The sequence below is a fragment of the Salvelinus fontinalis genome, chromosome 4 (genome assembly GCF_029448725.1).
Source record: "Salvelinus fontinalis isolate EN_2023a chromosome 4, ASM2944872v1, whole genome shotgun sequence".
In the NCBI taxonomy this organism is placed as follows: domain Eukaryota; kingdom Metazoa; phylum Chordata; class Actinopteri; order Salmoniformes; family Salmonidae; genus Salvelinus; species Salvelinus fontinalis.
This window is the reverse complement of record NC_074668.1, coordinates 36,771,292-36,788,151: the sequence shown is the minus strand read 5'-3', so window position 1 is coordinate 36,788,151 and position 16,860 is coordinate 36,771,292. Positions and strand designations below refer to the sequence as shown.

Below are 16,860 nucleotides of genomic sequence, written 5' to 3'. Positions count from 1 at the left end.
GTTTTTTTTTCTGGGAATGACAAGAGGACCTCCAGTTTTCGGATGTTTTTGTTTCTTTTCGCCCAAGCGCACACACACGGACATGGCGAAGTGATACGGAGGAACGGCTCAGCGTGGCTTTGGCTTTTACCGGAACTCCTTTTCTTAATGCTCTTTTTTTCTACACATTTATCAAGGGTTTTATACATCCCTCTGATCCTCTTCTTATGGATGAGTTGAGAGGAACACTTTATTTGAAAAAGAGAAGATTGTCCAGGATTTTCCAGAGGAAAGTTAAAAGTGGATTATTTTATTGTTTATCTACCAGCAGCTTCAGTCTCTGCTCCCCGTTTTAACGTAATCATCTGTTTCTGTTTCTAATGTTTAATAAAGCATAATGTGTGAACTCTGTGTTATCTGCTGGACAAGGCTACTGCTACAGCCACTACTACCAGGTCCTCCCAGTGCAGAACCACTGACATAGATATATAGTTTGGCAAACATATTTTGACATTTGGATTTGCTCACTATAATCAGCACTTGAAGTGCAAATGAGCCAGTAATTCTTGTGAAAGGTTTGGTTGTAACATGGTGGACAGTTTGCTGAACTCTGTATCTATGTCTCTGGTCCAGACCCCCTGACTGGCTGAGAACCCCAACAGCCCAGCAGTGTGTGATCCACTTTGGCCCTCAAATTCAACTACGGACCTCGAAGCCTTTTCCACTGCTTTCCCCCCCATTCTTATCCCTCTAATCAGGGACTGATTTAGACCTGGGACATCAGGTGTGTGCAATTAATTAAAAGGTACAACAGAAAAGCAGGCTCCGGACCTCATAGGGTAAGAGTTGAATACCCCTGCACTATGGGTCATCATCATATAGGTCAGGGCTTAACCTTCTGGTTTTTACCCTCTCCTAATCAGGGACTGATTCAGACCTGGGACACCAGGTGAGTGCAATTAACTACCAGGTAGAAACAAAAGACAGAAGGGTTTTGGTCCTCCAGGACCAGAATTGAACCATTTCATCTAAGTCTGTCATCCATAGGTGCTTTGGTCCCTGTGGTGTGTGGCTCTCAAAGGGAATGATTAAGTCTTTAATAACTGCCTTAAGCTCTCCCTGACTCAATGAGTGACTGGTAAGTGCCTTAACTTGGAGACACACACATACACACACTCAGTGTCCACAGGTTAAAAGCAGAGAATGTGAAGACACATTTCTATGAAACTTTATGATAGGTTTTGTGAAACACATTCAATGTAAACCTGCCCAGATAGCCAGGACTGATCTACTGTGGATGCGGTCTTTTGGCTGTGGGGAGTTTAGTGGGAGTGATACTGTATGCGGTGCTTGAAGTGAAGGAATGAAATAGATGCTGGTACTCATTTTGGTTCCCGGTACTGTTTCTATTAAATGGAGACCCTTTTCTTGGTCTTTTTGCCACTTGTAATATGTTTTCTATTGAAGAAATATCTACAGCAGAGCTCTCCAACCCTGTTCTTGAAGAGCTACAGTCCTGTAGGTTTTCACTCCAACCATAATTTAGCTCACCTGATTCTAGTAATTAGCAGGTTGATAAGCAGAATCAGGTTAGTTACAACTGGGGTTGGACTGAACCTACAGGAGGGTAGCTCTCCAGGAACAGGGATGGAGAGCCCTGGTCTACAGTATAGAGGAATATGTAAGGAAACAGAATGATACGGTTGTTGCTCCCTGCCTATAGGTTGTGCCAAACGTATTTTCATGTTCACACACAGATACAGGCGTCGAGAGAGATTGACAGAAATCAGAGGGACTCTATCTGAATCTAATCATGATGCCTGTCAAGCAGAGCAGCCACAGGGTCTCTGGATGGGGTGGGGCTAAAGCAGGAAGTGAGCCTTAGCCTGGCGCTGTGTGAGAATGTGTTTTCCTGCGACTGAGTGATTCTCGCTGTTCCACAGCTTCTGTACTTTTGACAAAGTTTCTCATGTGAGTTGAATTTTACGACAACCAATAAACCAAGTATTGAGCTATGTATGGTCTTTTTTGTTTATGTGAGGAGTTATTTGTAGCCGACCCCCTTTCGACTGCTTTCACCTATCATCACACTCAGCTCTGTTACTTCAAGGACAGAAGGAAAGGATGATGTATCTATCATTTATTGTCCAACAATCTCACAGATTAGATATCCACACATCGGAACACTGGATCAGTTGGAGTATAACAAAATGAAGGATTAGAAACAAATATATTTTCGCACTAATAATGAATTAAGATGTATGTGGATTCTTACTAAGGGAACATGAGCTGCATTACAGATGGTTCTTGTCTGATCAAATATTCAAATCTCTAGTGACTCAGATCCAAGAATTCTGTATAAATAAAATTTGTGTGGGTCAGCAAATCAAATGTATTTATATAGCCCTTAGATCAGCTGATATCTCAAAGTGCTAAAGAGCTGACTCTAGATCAGGTCGGGAAATGAGGGTGGTCTGCGTCCCTCCACTCTCTGTCCCTCTGAAGAGAACACGCACAGTTCCATTCAGTACCACCACAAAATCCCCATGGCTCAACTGAAACTCAGCATCTCAGTAGTCTCATATGGCATCCTCGTCTATCTAGTTGTGACTAGGGAATGAGGCTGTATATAAGACTATTGACCTGCACCCTGAGGTCTCATCTGAGACAATCACAACTCACCTCCACAGCCAGGATGATGTACCTCTCGTTTCTGTTGAACGACTCGATCTGCTCCAGGTCTTCATCCGACAGAAGTCAAACACCTGTCAATCAAACAAATTCCCACTCAAGAAAACAATCCCAGCAGCTACACAGAATTATAGCCTGTAGTTTCCTAGAATCAGCCAGCGAAAAGTCACATTTTGGGGAAGAGGTGAGTAGTTTCCAAACTGGTAAAACATCATGCAGTTCAATTGGTATTTCTTCCACTAGATGGCGCTGTCCTCCTGACCTGCAGATTCTGCAGGATTCTGGAAGGAGTAACGCTCTTGGGGATGCAGACCACCCCTCTCTGTACCTGCCACCTGGAGACAGAGAGACACACACACTTGAGCATTGTTAATTACACTACGGCTAGTTACACTGTGTTACGTGAGTATATCCTGAGCAGGGGTCTTTCTGTGGTGGAGGGTGACAGCCCCCCAGTCCAGGGTCCTGCAGCAGGCAGGATTCGTCAGGCAAAGCCCTGGACTGCTCAGCACTACCCACACACACCTACCTGCAGTCACTCAGCAGCTCGGCCTGGGACAGGCATGGGTGACACTCCACCTACTAACACACAGAGTGAAACACCATTACAAAAACATACTGTACACACACACAGTCACATACCTAGTTGAAGATAGACAGATCAATGCCTCGGACCAGCCCCTTATCAACCAGGTTCTCCATGGCAACCCAGGTTTCCCAGTAGCGTATGTCATCGTAACACACACTGCCAACAGTCCGCTTGGGCATCAGCTCTGTCCCACGCCTGGAGAACACGCAGGCAGCTCAGAGGGCTAACATGTGTGGGACAAATTCAAGGTGTGATTAGGCGTATGTGTGTGTTGCTCACTGGAAGGCTGTGGGCCAGTACATAAGGTAGAGGGCCAGGTATTCCAGTCCCAGGTGTATTAGACTCTTACTACAGGCTGTCTCTACGTAGTCAGGTTGATGCTGGGTGTTACACAGCTTAGAGGTCAGAAACACATCCTCATGACGCAGGGCCTGGGGGACTGCACAGGGGATCAACACACTTAACACACATACACCATATGTACAAAAGTATGTGGACACCCATTCAAATTAGTGGATTCGGAAATTTCAGCCACACCCGTTGCTGACAGGTGTATAAAATCGAGCACATAGCCATGCAACCTCCATAGACAAACATTGGCAGTAGAATGGCCTTACTGAAGAGCTCAGTGACTTTCAACGTGGCACCGTCATAGGATGACACCTTGCCAACAATCAGCTTCCTCATCTGGCAGTCCGACGGACAAATCTGGGTTTGGCGGGTGTCAGGAGAAAGTTACCTGCCCCAATGCATAGTGCCAACTGTAAAGTTTGGTGGAGAAGGATTAATGGTCTGGGGCTGTGTTTTCATAGTTTGGGCTAGGCCCCTTAGTTCCACTGAAGCGATATCTTAAAGCTACAGCATACAATGACATTCTAGACAATTCTGTGCTTCCAAATTAGTGGCAACAGTTTGGGCAAGGCTCTTTCCTGCTTCAGCATGACAATGCCCCTGTGCACAAAGCGAGGTCCATACAGAAAAGTTTTGTTGAGATCGGTGTGGAAGAACTTGACTGGCCTGCACAGAGCCCCGACCTCAACCCCATCGAACACCTTTGAGAGGAATTGGAACGCCAACTGCGAGCCAGGCCTAATCACCCAACATCAGTGCCCGACCTCACTCGTGCTCTTGTGGCTGAATGGAAGCAAGTCACCGCAGCAATGTTCCAACATCTAGTGGAAAGCCTTCCCAGAAGAGTGGAGGCTGTTATAGCAGCAAAGGTCTGGACCAACTCCATATTAATACCCATGATTTTGGAATGAGATGTTCGAGCAGGTGTCCACATACTTGTGATCATGTGTAGCTTTTAAAGACTTTTCGTAATGCTCTTTGATCAAACTTCTACTTTTCCTTGACCTGATTATTGCTTCCTCCTGCTTCACCTGGAGACGCAGATGGTCAAACCATACACACATACACAAATTGCATCTATTTTTTATGCCAATTATAGGTGTCCTGACACTTCTTTTTGCAATTAAACTAGATTTTCTTTCCAGTTGCGTGCTTGCACATGCCTTCTCATTTATCCTATCACCACAATAGGAACAAGAATGTTTCCGCATGCTCGTGTTACGGAGTTAACGTACCATTAACTCATTCCACAGGTAGGTTGAAATGTTGGTTTAAAATTTTATCTTTTAATAGCATTCTGACCTGTCCGGGAGCGCTCTTCCAGGTGCCCAGACGACAGGGTCACGTAGGAACTTATGGTTCAGACCAGAGGTTCTGACAGGCAGGCAGACAAACACATTATGAATTAATGGAATTGTATATGAGGTAGCAACATGGCATCTAGCGCTAGAGGTCAAACCATCTCTATAGGACTCGGAGAATGACCCAGATGACCGGGAGTGAGCTGCAAGTCACCATGACTAAGTCTGAATGCGGTGTTAGATTATCACTCATGTCGGAATTCATCAACTCAGCACAGGGGTCTCACGTGTGACAAGTGCTTATATCATCTGAGACAGGGGTATGATGCCCCATATACATAGTACAGTTAAAACAGCCAAATCCCCCCGTTTCTCGGTCTCGCTTTCAAACATCTCTGAACCCATCATATTTTAACGATATTAATTTAGCTTCTGTAGCTAAATAGCTAATCCAACTATATGAGTCACAGGCTGGCTTGAACACATTTCTAAATAATAGTATCATCCTATTACATTATGTCACGTGATAGAGAGTTGTATTACAGCATAGTACAATACCCAAAGCAGGTTGAGTGGTCTGAGGTCATGCTGCTTAAATCAGAATTACCCCCGCTACTTGTTTCAGCTTCAGTTTAAAATTGCGTTTGCTACCATCTATATATACCTTTTCAACGCTGCTCTGAACTTCATGGCGCGCAAATAGTGACGAAAGAATTAAGACAATAGTGCAGCTTAGTCACAACCATCCTGGCGCCTTTCCACCTGTGGATAGAGTAAAGGTTCCCTGTAATGTGAGAAGTTACATCCGTGTATAAATAACATGCTAGAGTAAATAACCGTAAGGAGTGATAGTTCTTATGTCTGTCAGCCAGTGTGTAATGTTCAGGCGTCATTCTGGTTTTAGACAAGTTCAAAGTCTGGCTGGATCTGTAACCCAAATTGTTGGAAAACAGCCCAAACGGACTTTACGCATCTAGAGGAACAGGGCCCGAAACAGCCCACCTGCAAATAAACCATTTGTACTCGTAGACAGAATAACACTCAGGCGCATTAAATACATTTGAATATAAACAATCAATATCATGTGCGTCAAAGTGTAAATGGCGGTTTTTGCACCCTGGGATGAGCTGGTCAGGTAAGTGGGACACAGTGTGGTCAGATAAGGGATTGCAGACATTGAAACAATGGCCACCATTTTGGATATAAACGTTAATGACAGCTCATGCATTCAACTCCTACCCATTGTAATTTAATTTACAGGTATTTAACGCAAGGTTGTCATGGTGGTATAGTGACCAGGTTTGGAAGGACACTAGGGTTAACACTCCTTCTGAACAAGCTTGTGTTATAACTAACCCTGAAGACCTAAGGGCTCAGGTTAGCGACCAGAGCAAAAAGGCTTTTTAGCACAGTGGGCTAACACGGTCCTAAAGCATGCAGATGTCCTGGGTTCAATACCCGGTCCCACAATAGGTCAGACCTCTGACATCCCATCTAAAGGAATGAGAACCTGGTTAGACAACTTTGTTATGGTGAACCTGGTGTCAAACAAGGAATTGGAACAGACAGACATCAATAACGTCAAACATTGTCATTTCGTGAGATTTTATTCAACATTTTCAAACTTGTCATACATTATATGCTACTACTCATAAAAAAATTAAGTCATTAGCTATTCTTTAATCCCCTTTTATAGTCTCGCATAGAATCCCACAACTAAAACCAGTCACATGGGATTGTAATAAACTCAGAATGAGGCCACTCAAGCCCCCCCACCCCCATCAACCAATCACCTCTATCCACTGCCCCCCTTCCAGATCAAACCAGGCAGCTACATGTTGTTTTCTCCACCAGAGAGGAATCATACAAAAAGAAACACATGAAAGAAGCACAGAGTCCTAAAAATGGTCAATTGGGTTTGAGTGTTTGTACAGGTATGATAACAGAGCTGGCCACCATGTGGCACCGTCCATCCGTCCATCTATCCATACAGGTCATCATCATTATCCTCGTTAAACACTGGCCCCCCACCAGTGCCCCCAGTACCCTGGCTGGGACCACTGCCCCCTGCAGCATTGGAGGGGAACCTGGGAGAGAGACAATATTCACCATTAAAAAAAAACACACAAAAAAAAAACACCACCGACCCCACCTCGCAGTCTCAGTCACACCCGTACCTGAAGCTGCCAAATCCTCGGCTCTGCTGCAGTGTCTGGGCAAACATCTCGTATTTGCGGATGTCATTGTCACTGACGGAGCGGCGGGCGAATCGCATGGCCTCCTCAAAGTGGTCCTTCCTGATCTCAGGCACAGGGTCGTCTTCCTCCACCTCCTGGAGACGAGGAGAAAGGTTAATTGAAAAAGAGAAAAGTAGACATAAGGAGAGAAACATTAAATGAGCAAGTGAGGTGTGTGAGCGAACTGTGAGCTGACCATAGCAGAGGGGTTGGTCTGCCTCTCCCTCTCCCGGCGAATCTCGTTCTCAATGCACTCTCTGATAGCCAGCTTACAGGCCCGCTGGCAGATCTCTGTAAGGTCAGCACCCGAGAACCCATTGGTCATCTTAGCCAGGAAGTCCAGATCAACATCCTACAGGACAGACGGAAGAGACCGGGTTTAACCAATCATCTTAAAGGATATGACAGATCTATAGCACCTGAAACATCTTACAGATTGGTGTGAGCCACTAAATCTTGTTACATTTATATTATAACGGCATCATCAGCCCTTGCTACATTGGCATGATGACAGGCGTAGAAGGGTGGACTGTTGGGGAACTGTGTTTTACCTTGCTAATGGGGCTCTTCCGGAGGTTAGCCTTGAGAATATTGATCCTGCTCTTCTCGTCAGGCAAAGGGATGTATATGAGCTGATCCAGACGGCCGGGTCGGAGGATGGCAGGGTCGATGATGTCGGGGCGATTGGTGGCGCCAATGATGAAGACGTTCTTCTTGCTGGACATGCCGTCCATCTCAGTCAGGATCTGGTTGATGACACGGTCGGCCGCTCCACCACCGTCTCCCACATTACCACCACGTGCCTTCGCTATGGAGTCCAACTCGTCAAAGAACAACACACATGGAGCTGCCTGGCGAGCCTGCACACAGAGAAACACACAGCATTGAACCCTGCGGTTCAATCTCCTAACACCCCAGTTTTTCTCCATGTTGATTTAGAATCTACTATAGTGCACTAATACAAAATGTTCACTTATTGTTGGGGAGTCACTATGTCATACCTTGTCAAAGATCTCCCTGACGTTAGCCTCTGACTCTCCAAACCACATGGTGAGAAGCTCAGGTCCTTTAATGGAGATGAAGTTAGCCTGGCACTCGTTGGCAATGGCTTTGGCCAGCAGGGTCTTACCGCAACCCGGAGGCCCGTAGAACAACACTCCCTTTGAAGGGGTCATACCGAACTTCAGGAACTTATCTGGGTGCTCCACTGGGTACTACAGGGAAAATAAGAAGTAATTAGGTATGATAATGTGTAATTAGGTATGACAACGTGTAAGGTTAAACTATGTGCGCACGCCTTACCTGCACCAGCTCCTGCAGCTCCCGCTTGACGTCTTCCAGTCCTCCGATGTCCCCCCAGGTGATGTTAGGAACCTCCACCACTGTCTCCCTCAGAGCTGATGGGTTACTCTGGCTGAGAGCCCACTGAAACAAATACCCACGTTTAATATAAAAACACATAACAGGTAGATGTATAGTTATTATATGCAGGATTGTGATGTGTGTAGTCTACCCTACGTAGCTTACACTTGGTAGAGTGTTTCTTACCCTAAAGTCGTCCATGGTAACGGCAAGGGAGTTCATGACCTCCGCATCGATGGTCTCGTCCTCCAGGTCGATGAGGTCCATCTTCTTCCTGATGGCCTGGAGAGCAGCCTCTGAGCACAGGGCAGCCAGATCAGCACCCACGTGGCCGTGGGTCTCATTAGCCACCTATACAAAGAAAGACAGAGGGAGTTAACACATGCAGGAGCCCCTCAGAACACAATGCTGACAGTTAAATGGGTTTGGCAAATGCAGGGCTGGGCAGTAAAAATGATACTGGTATTCATTCACGGACCGGTTTGGATTTTTACTTTCTCCAACACAAAAATACCGTTATAGTTGTTACATTAAAGTTGTTCAGTAATGTTTAGAAGATTATGGTAATCATACATTTTTAAAATCGCCAGTAAGAAACTGCTAAATGCTGAGAACTGCTAGCAAACTTTCTAGCTTGCCAAACAGATCCCCAGAAATCGTCCGACTAACCCTAGTGGCGAAAATAAGAAAGAGTATTACTAAGACAAAAGAAATGACACAATGATAAATTAGTGCATTAAATAAATTACGATATGCTGGAATTTATCAATAATGCAAATGGACACCCATTGATCGAGTATCATATGCAAAGTTGTACAAACCAGAATACTGTCAGTTTGGCCTCTATATTTGGTTGAACGGTATAAAGCAAACAGAAAAGGAGAAAACCCATTAAAACTACTTAGAATTAATTTGTTGCCATGAACTACACAAAGCATACATTTTCTAACAATTATTCGGAAACATCAAATACCGTCAGAAACTAGAGAAATAGTAATATGATATTTGGCCCATATCACCCAGCCCTAGGCATATGAGAAACACCCAAAGAGTCAGCACACACCTGCTCAAGGTCAACATCATCATTCAGTTTCATGTTCTTGGTGTGGATCTGCAGGATCTCCAGTCTGCCTGTAGCATCGGGGATACCAATGTCCACCTCCTTGTCAAAACGCCCTGGACACACACACACACACACACGTTATAGCATTGGGAAAACCTATACACAACACCTGCACAATAAAACATCAATAACACCCTGTATCCAACAGATAGTGTGTATACGTACCAAATCTTCTAAGCGCAGCATCTATGCTGTTTGGTCTGTTGGTGGCTGCCATGACAATGACATGAGCTCTCTGCTTCAGCCCGTCCATCAGGGTCAGCAGCTGAGACACGATACGCCTCTCCACTTCTCCATGAGTCTACAAACACAGTCAACATAACAGCATGAAATGTCTCTCCATCTAACAGTTGGTCTACAGAAAATTTCAGATCACCATTTATAGCTGCTATACTTTGTCTTTATTAAAGTGTCATTGTTGGGTGACCTATTACTGTCCTTTAAAGGGGATTTCAGGTTCCTTTGTATTCCATTTTGATTAACCTCTTCTGCACATCAACCAATATACACCATTAATACCCATTCCCTCTCTCACCTTCTCTCTCTTGGGAGCGATAGCATCCAGTTCATCAATGAAGATGATGGCAGGAGAGTTCTTCTCAGCCTCCTCAAAGGCCTTCCTCAGGTTGCTCTCACTCTCTCCAGCCAGCTTACTCATAATCTCAGGACCTACGCACACACGGACCGGCACACAGACCAAGAGAGGTCATACTGAGCAAAATCAAAACAGCTACCACAAAATGACAAAAGAATAGTGATATCATGGACAGTGATCCTCTACCAGGGACCGGGTAAGGTTTAGCATCTCACCGTTGATGAGGAAGAAGAAGGCTCCGGTCTCGTTAGCGACAGCTCTGGCAATCAGGGTCTTTCCTGTACCGGGAGGTCCGTACAGCAGGATACCACGGGGGGGCTGGAGGAAAGTGGAGGTACATGTCAATCTCCTTAGTGTTGACGACAGGGGACATTTCCAATACAACAAAATGTTTCCTATGCTTATGCCAACTGAAATCATTGACTTTAAAAGTCAAGAACGCATGCGTTTAAACTCTACTAATCAAAAAAGTGTATAGAGGCTGACAGAAGGCCTAGAACCTTAAAACTAAATGCTGGACCTCAAAGCCAAATCCACTGCTTTAATTCATTGTTCCCCTCTAATCAGAGACTGATTTAGACTTTGGACACCAGGTGAGTGGAATTAATTATCGGGTAGAACCCGAAAACCAGCAGGCTCCAGACCTCATAGGGTAAGAGTTGAATACACCTGGCCTAGAAGATAGGAGCTCTCTGTGTTTTACCTTGACTCCTATAGCCTTGAACAGTGCAGGGTGTCTGAGAGGGAGCTCAACCATCTCCTTGATCTGAGCCAGCTGCTTCCTCACTCCTCCGATATCATCGTAGCCCACCTCATTCAGGGACTCCTCCTCATCCTACAAACACAGGAAACGCACAGAAGTAAGTCTGAGGGTAGGTTTGCTTACCGTTTGCCGGGTATTGGCAGGGACTTCAGGATACATAGGTCACGATTCAATATCGATAACACCCCCCCTGTGGCTGTGGACTTCGGGAAAGCAAGCACAGCTCCTACATTTCCATAGGCTAAATGAAGAGTGCTCTGCCCACAAGTGATGGTGTAGGTTGTGACCCACCTCTCTCCTGATAGGCTCTCCCTCGCAGTGGATGACTGTATCCGGGGCGACGATGCAGTAGGGGTTGGGGTCGGTCTCTACCACCTTGAACTCCACCGCACGCATACCCCCCCGAACCAGGAAGATATCACCTACACACAATGCCATCACATAATTAAATACAAAACAAATTCTATTGTTCAGTCTCACTTTGGAAACAAAATGATTGTTAACAGGTGTGTGTACTGACCCTTGCGGATGGGCCTGTAGGCCTCTAGGAAGTAGGGTTTGAGGTAGACCTCAAACAGGTTGCCAGTGATCCCCTCGACTGTGTCATCAATAGGCAGAACATGAATCCTCTTCCCATACTTTACATCAGGACATGGCTGGATACTGTAGCAGGAGAAAGAGAAACACTCATCTCAATTTGCTTTGGGAATATTATTTATATATCAAATCGTATAGGTCACATACACAAGATTAGCAGATGTTATTGCGAGTGTAGCGAAATGCTTATGCTTCTAGATCCGACAGTGCAGCAGTATCTAACAGGTAATATCTAACAATTCTACAACAAAACCTAATAATGAACAAAATCTAACACACAATCTAGTAAAGGAATGAGAATATATAAGTATTACATATGGATGAGCAGCGACAGAGCGGCTAAGACCCAATAGATCGTGAAGGACAGTATATACATATACGAGATATGTAAACATTATTAAAAGTGGCATTATTAAAGTGGACTAGTGTCCCATTTATTAATGATAGGGACTAGTGTCCCAATTATGGCCAATGATATCAAGTCTGTAGGTAGGCAGCCACCTCTGTGCTAGTGGTGACCTTTTCACTGTCTGATGGCCTTCAGATTGAAAAACAGCTTCTCTCCCTCTGTCCCAGCTCTGATGCACCTGTACTGACCTCTCCTTTTGGATGGAAGCAGGGTAAACAGGTAGTGGCTCGGGTGATTATTGTCCTTGTTTTTTTTTGCCTTCATCAGATGTTGTAGGTGTCCTGAAGGGCAGGTAGTTTGCCCCCGGTGATGTGTTGTGCAGACTGCACCACCCTCTGGAAAGCCCTGCGGTTGAGGGCGGTGCAGTTGGCGTACCAGGCGGTGATACAGCCCGACAGGATGCTCTCAATTGTGTACCAGTAAAAGTTTGTGAGGGTTTTCGGTAACAACCCATATTTTTTTTCACCCTCCTGAGGTTGAAGAGGCGTTGTTGCGCCTTCACCACACTGTCGGTGTGTGTGTGGACCGTTTCAGTTTGTCGGTGTACACCGAGGAACTTAAGACTGTCCACCTTCAATGCTGTCCCGTCGATGTGGATAGTGGGGTGCTCGCTCTGCTGTTTCCTAAAATCCACAATCTCTTTTGTTTTGCTGACATTGACAGAGGTTATTTTCCTGACACCACACTCCGAGGGCCCTCACCTCCTCCCTGTAGGCTGTCTCGTTGTTGTTGGTAATCAAGCCTAACACAACACCCTGGTGTCGTCTGCAAACTTGATTGAGTTGGAGGCGTGCATGGCCACGCAGTCGTGGGTGAACAGGGAGTAAAGGAGAAACCTGAGAACAAATCCTTGTGGGGCCCCAGTGTTGAGCATCAGCGGAGTGGAGACGTTGTTTCCTACCTTGATCACCTGGGGGCGCCTCGTCATGAAGTCCAGGACCCAGTTGCACAGGGCAGGGTCGAGACCCAGGGTCTCAAGCTTAATGATGAGTTGAGGGTACTATGGTGTTGAATGCTGAGCTGTAGTCAATGAACAGCATTCTTACATATTCCTCTTTTTCAGATGGGATAGGGCAGTGTGCAGTGTGACGGCGATTGCATTGTCTGTGGACCTATTGGGGCACTAAGCAAACTGGAGTGGGTCTAGGGTGACGGTGATATGATCCTTGACAAGTCTCTCAAAGCACTTCATGATGACAGAAGTGAGTGGTACGGGGCGATAGTCATTTAGTTCAGTTACCTTAGCTTTCTTGGGAACAGGATCAATGGTGGCCATTTTGAAGCATGTGGAGACAGCAGACATGTGATTGATTGAATATGTCCGTAAACACGCCAGCCAGTCTGCGCATGCTCTGAGGACGCGGCTAGGGATGCCGTCTGGGCCGACAGCCTTGCGAGGGTTAACACCTTTAAATGTTTTACTCACGTCAGCCACAGAGAAGGAGAGCCCACAGTCTGTGGTAGCGAGCCGTGTCGTGGCACTGTATTGTCCTCAAAGCTGTTTAATTTGTCTGGGAGCAAGACGTCGATGTCCGTGATGGGGCTCGTTTTCTTTTCGTAATCCTTGATTGTCTGTAGACCCTGTCACATACATCTCGTGTTTGAGCAGTTTAATTGCTTGTTTGATTGCCTTAGAGGGAATAATTACACTGTATTCGGTCATGTTTCCAGTCGCCTTGCCATGATTAAATGCAGTCGTACATGCTTTCAGTTTTGCGCAAATGCTGCAAATGTTTCTGGTTAGGGAAGGTTTTAATAGTCACAGTGGGTACAACATCTCCTATACGCTTCCTTATAAAAACTCGCTCAGCGAGTAGGTCAATGTTATTGTCTGAAGCTACCCGGAACATATCCCAGTCCGCGTGATTGAAGCAATCTTGGAGCATGGAATCCGATTGGTCAGACCAGCATTGGATAGAAATAAGCACATGCGCTTCCTGTTTTAGTTTCTGCCTATAGGAGGGGAGTTATAATATGGAGTAATGGTCAGATTTGCCAAAAGGAGAGCGGGGAGAGGGCCTTGTATGCATTGCGGAAGTTAGAGTAGCAGTGGTCGAGTGTGTTTCTCGTGTACTGCAATCGATGTGCTGATAGAATTTAGGTAACCTTGTTCTCAGATTAGCTTTGTTCTAATCCCCAGCTACAACAAATGCAGCCTCAGGATATATGGTTTCCAGTTTGCATAAAGTCCAGTGAAGTTCCTTGATGGCCGTCTTGGTAGCCGCTTGTGGAGGGATATACACAGCTGTGACAACCGAGGAGAGTTCTCTTGGGAGATAATACGGTCGGCATTTGATTGTGAGGAATTCTAGGTCAGGTCAACAAAAGGACTTGAGCTCTTCTATGTTGTTACAATTACACCATGAGTCGTTAATCATGAAACATACACCCCCCGCCCATCTTACCAGAGACGTTTGTTCTATGCACTGAAAATCCCGTTGGCTGTAAGGACTCCGACAGCATGTACCCAGCTAGCCATGTCTCCGTGAAACAGTAGGTTACCATCCCGGATCCCTCTTTGGAAAGCTACTCTTGCCCTAATTTCGGCAACTTTGTTAACTAGGGACTGGACATTAGCGAGTAATATACTCGGAAGCTATGGGTGGTGTGCGCGCATCAGAAGCTTCACTAGAAGACCACCTCGGCACCATCTCCTCCGACAGCGTTGTTTTGGTAAGCCTCGAATCAGTTCAAATGCCCTGGCAGGTGAAAACAAAGGATCCGCTTTGGGAAAGTCGTATTCCTGGTCGTAGTGCTGGTAAGTTGACGTCTCTCTGATATCCAATAGTTATTCCCGTCTGTATGTAATAACACTTAAGGTTGTTTGCTGGGCTAACAATTTAAGAAATACAAAAAAAAAAAAATGCAGTTTCCTAAGGACTTGAAGCGAAGCTGCCATCTCTATCGGCGCCATCCAGTTAATATACAGTTGTGTGTGTGTGTGTGTGTGTACCTGATGACATCCCCCAGACGGACACGGAGATTGTTGCGGACCACACGGTTCATGCGGACCTTCTCATCAGAGCAGGTGTCGTCAGACAGGACAATACACACAGACTCCCTGCGCTTCTTCCCCTTCATCAGCACTGTGTCGCCACGGAACAGCTGCAGCTCATCCATCTTTGCCTAAAAACAGAGCACGAATGACATGAATTTTACTAAGTGTACTGAATACGTAGACAGCAGGACCAGATCTTTTCCATACAAGCAGCAGTGTACCAAAATAAGACATAATAAAATAATTACATTCTGGGATTCAAAACGTGAACACAAATCCACCCAATGACCTGTATTTTAGGCCTACCTGAGAGAGAGAGACCACACTGTTGTCCTCGTTGATGGATTCATCGACAATCAATCTGTTTGGTCTGGTCTTCTGCTTCAGAATCGCAGTGGAAAGGTCATCATTTTTGGATCTAGTTCAAACAGAAACAAAAGCGACAAATTAAAACTCAAAGCTGACCGTTAGATAATTCGCAGTTGTTACTCCATACACATCATTCAGTCCTTGTCTTATTCAGATTATTGATTTAGAAACGTAATTTTCGTAGTCAGCTAGTCAACTATGCTAATGTTAGATAACTCGGCATAAATACTGTTAATTCATCGCCAGCTAGCAAATGTTGGCTAGCTAGCTACCGTTAGCTCAGCAGCAGTGAGCAGATGACACAGCAAAAGGACAACTTTTGGGATCCCGAGCTACGGTTATTAAAACATTGATGTCGCTAACGTTAGCTAGTTCGGTATATAAACCTTATTGCATTAGCTAGATATCTAGTTTACAATTTCGCAATATGCCATACTCCTAAATTACCTAAACCATCATAAAACTAACCGTTTTTTTAGTTAGCTAGGCTGGTAACGTTAGGCTAGTATGTTAGCTAAGCCAGTGACAAGGCCGACATTTTCACCCAGCTTTGAGTTAGCTAGCCACTTACATTACCTAACGTTAGGTAGCTAGCGAGTTGGCTAACTAGTAACTTTTAACGAATTGAGTTTGCAGTAACTTAGACATTTCCTGCCTCTAATTTATCATCATGGTCGTTGGATGAGCTTGTCAAGCCTGCAGGCCCGTGTCACAAGCTAGTTAGCTTACATAGTTAGTAAAATGTGCCGGTAGGCCCAGCCAACTTAGCTTGACAAAGCGTAACTTAACTAGCTAACGTTAACTTCCTACCTACAAATGTTTGTCAATCACTAACAGTAGTTTTGTCAATCCCTAACAGTAGTTTGGGTCATTCCAATAACTGGTCCAAATTACACTTTACATTAACTCATACGTTAGTTAGCTAGCTAAGTTAATTCGTAACGTTAGTAGGGCATGACATATACACTAACTAGCTAGCTAACCTTAGCTGAGGTATAATACTCGAGTTTACTAACACGCTAGTGAAAATATACTTTTCTAGATGTGTTGGCTGTTTAGCTAACGGTAGTTAGCCAACTGGTAACACATTTCTACTTACTCTCCCCCCGAGGCCATGGTCCTACTGAAATAGTATGTATAAATAAAAAGTAGCTCGCTATTTGTGAAGCGTCACTGGCAAAGTAACTTCACACCGTTCTCTTCAGTTCCAATGGCTACTGTTGTGGACTCGAGCTCTCAAATCGATGCATAACGAGACAAACCTACAACATTCGAGAACCCAATCACATAGGCCGTTTTAACATTTCTAGAACCTTGTGACATTTGTGACCAATTGGATCCACAGACAGTTAGTGGGCGACGTCCATGCACTCAGACGCATTGGCTAAGGCGCCTGTCATTAAACTGCTATGTTCCAATCAGAGTGCACCGCGTTGATGCTATGGCGACATGGCAGATGCACTCGATTTATTGAAACCGGCTTAGTGGCATTATCG

The 16,860-nt window shown here is 45.1% G+C and overlaps 1 protein-coding gene and 1 pseudogene across 1 annotated transcript; both read right to left on the bottom strand.

Moving 5' to 3' along the window:
* Positions 1-1,874: 1,874 nt before the first annotated feature.
* LOC129852866 (aldo-keto reductase family 1 member A1-A-like) lies at positions 1,875-3,946 on the bottom strand (annotated as a pseudogene).
* Positions 3,947-6,499: 2,553 nt separating this feature from the next.
* Positions 6,500-16,612, bottom strand: LOC129853673 (transitional endoplasmic reticulum ATPase-like). Its single transcript, XM_055919989.1, has 17 exons — positions 16,464-16,612; positions 15,302-15,413; positions 14,951-15,123; positions 11,512-11,654; positions 11,283-11,413; positions 10,932-11,063; positions 10,444-10,546; positions 10,169-10,302; positions 9,799-9,934; positions 9,574-9,686; positions 8,697-8,861; positions 8,451-8,573; positions 8,150-8,362; positions 7,700-8,008; positions 7,345-7,500; positions 7,089-7,243; positions 6,500-6,998 (listed from the first exon to the last, which is right to left on the bottom strand). Exons 1-17 carry the CDS (start codon positions 16,478-16,480, stop codon positions 6,893-6,895), a joined length of 2,421 nt encoding a protein of 806 aa, XP_055775964.1. The 5' UTR covers positions 16,481-16,612; the 3' UTR covers positions 6,500-6,892.
* Positions 16,613-16,860: the final 248 nt, after the last annotated feature.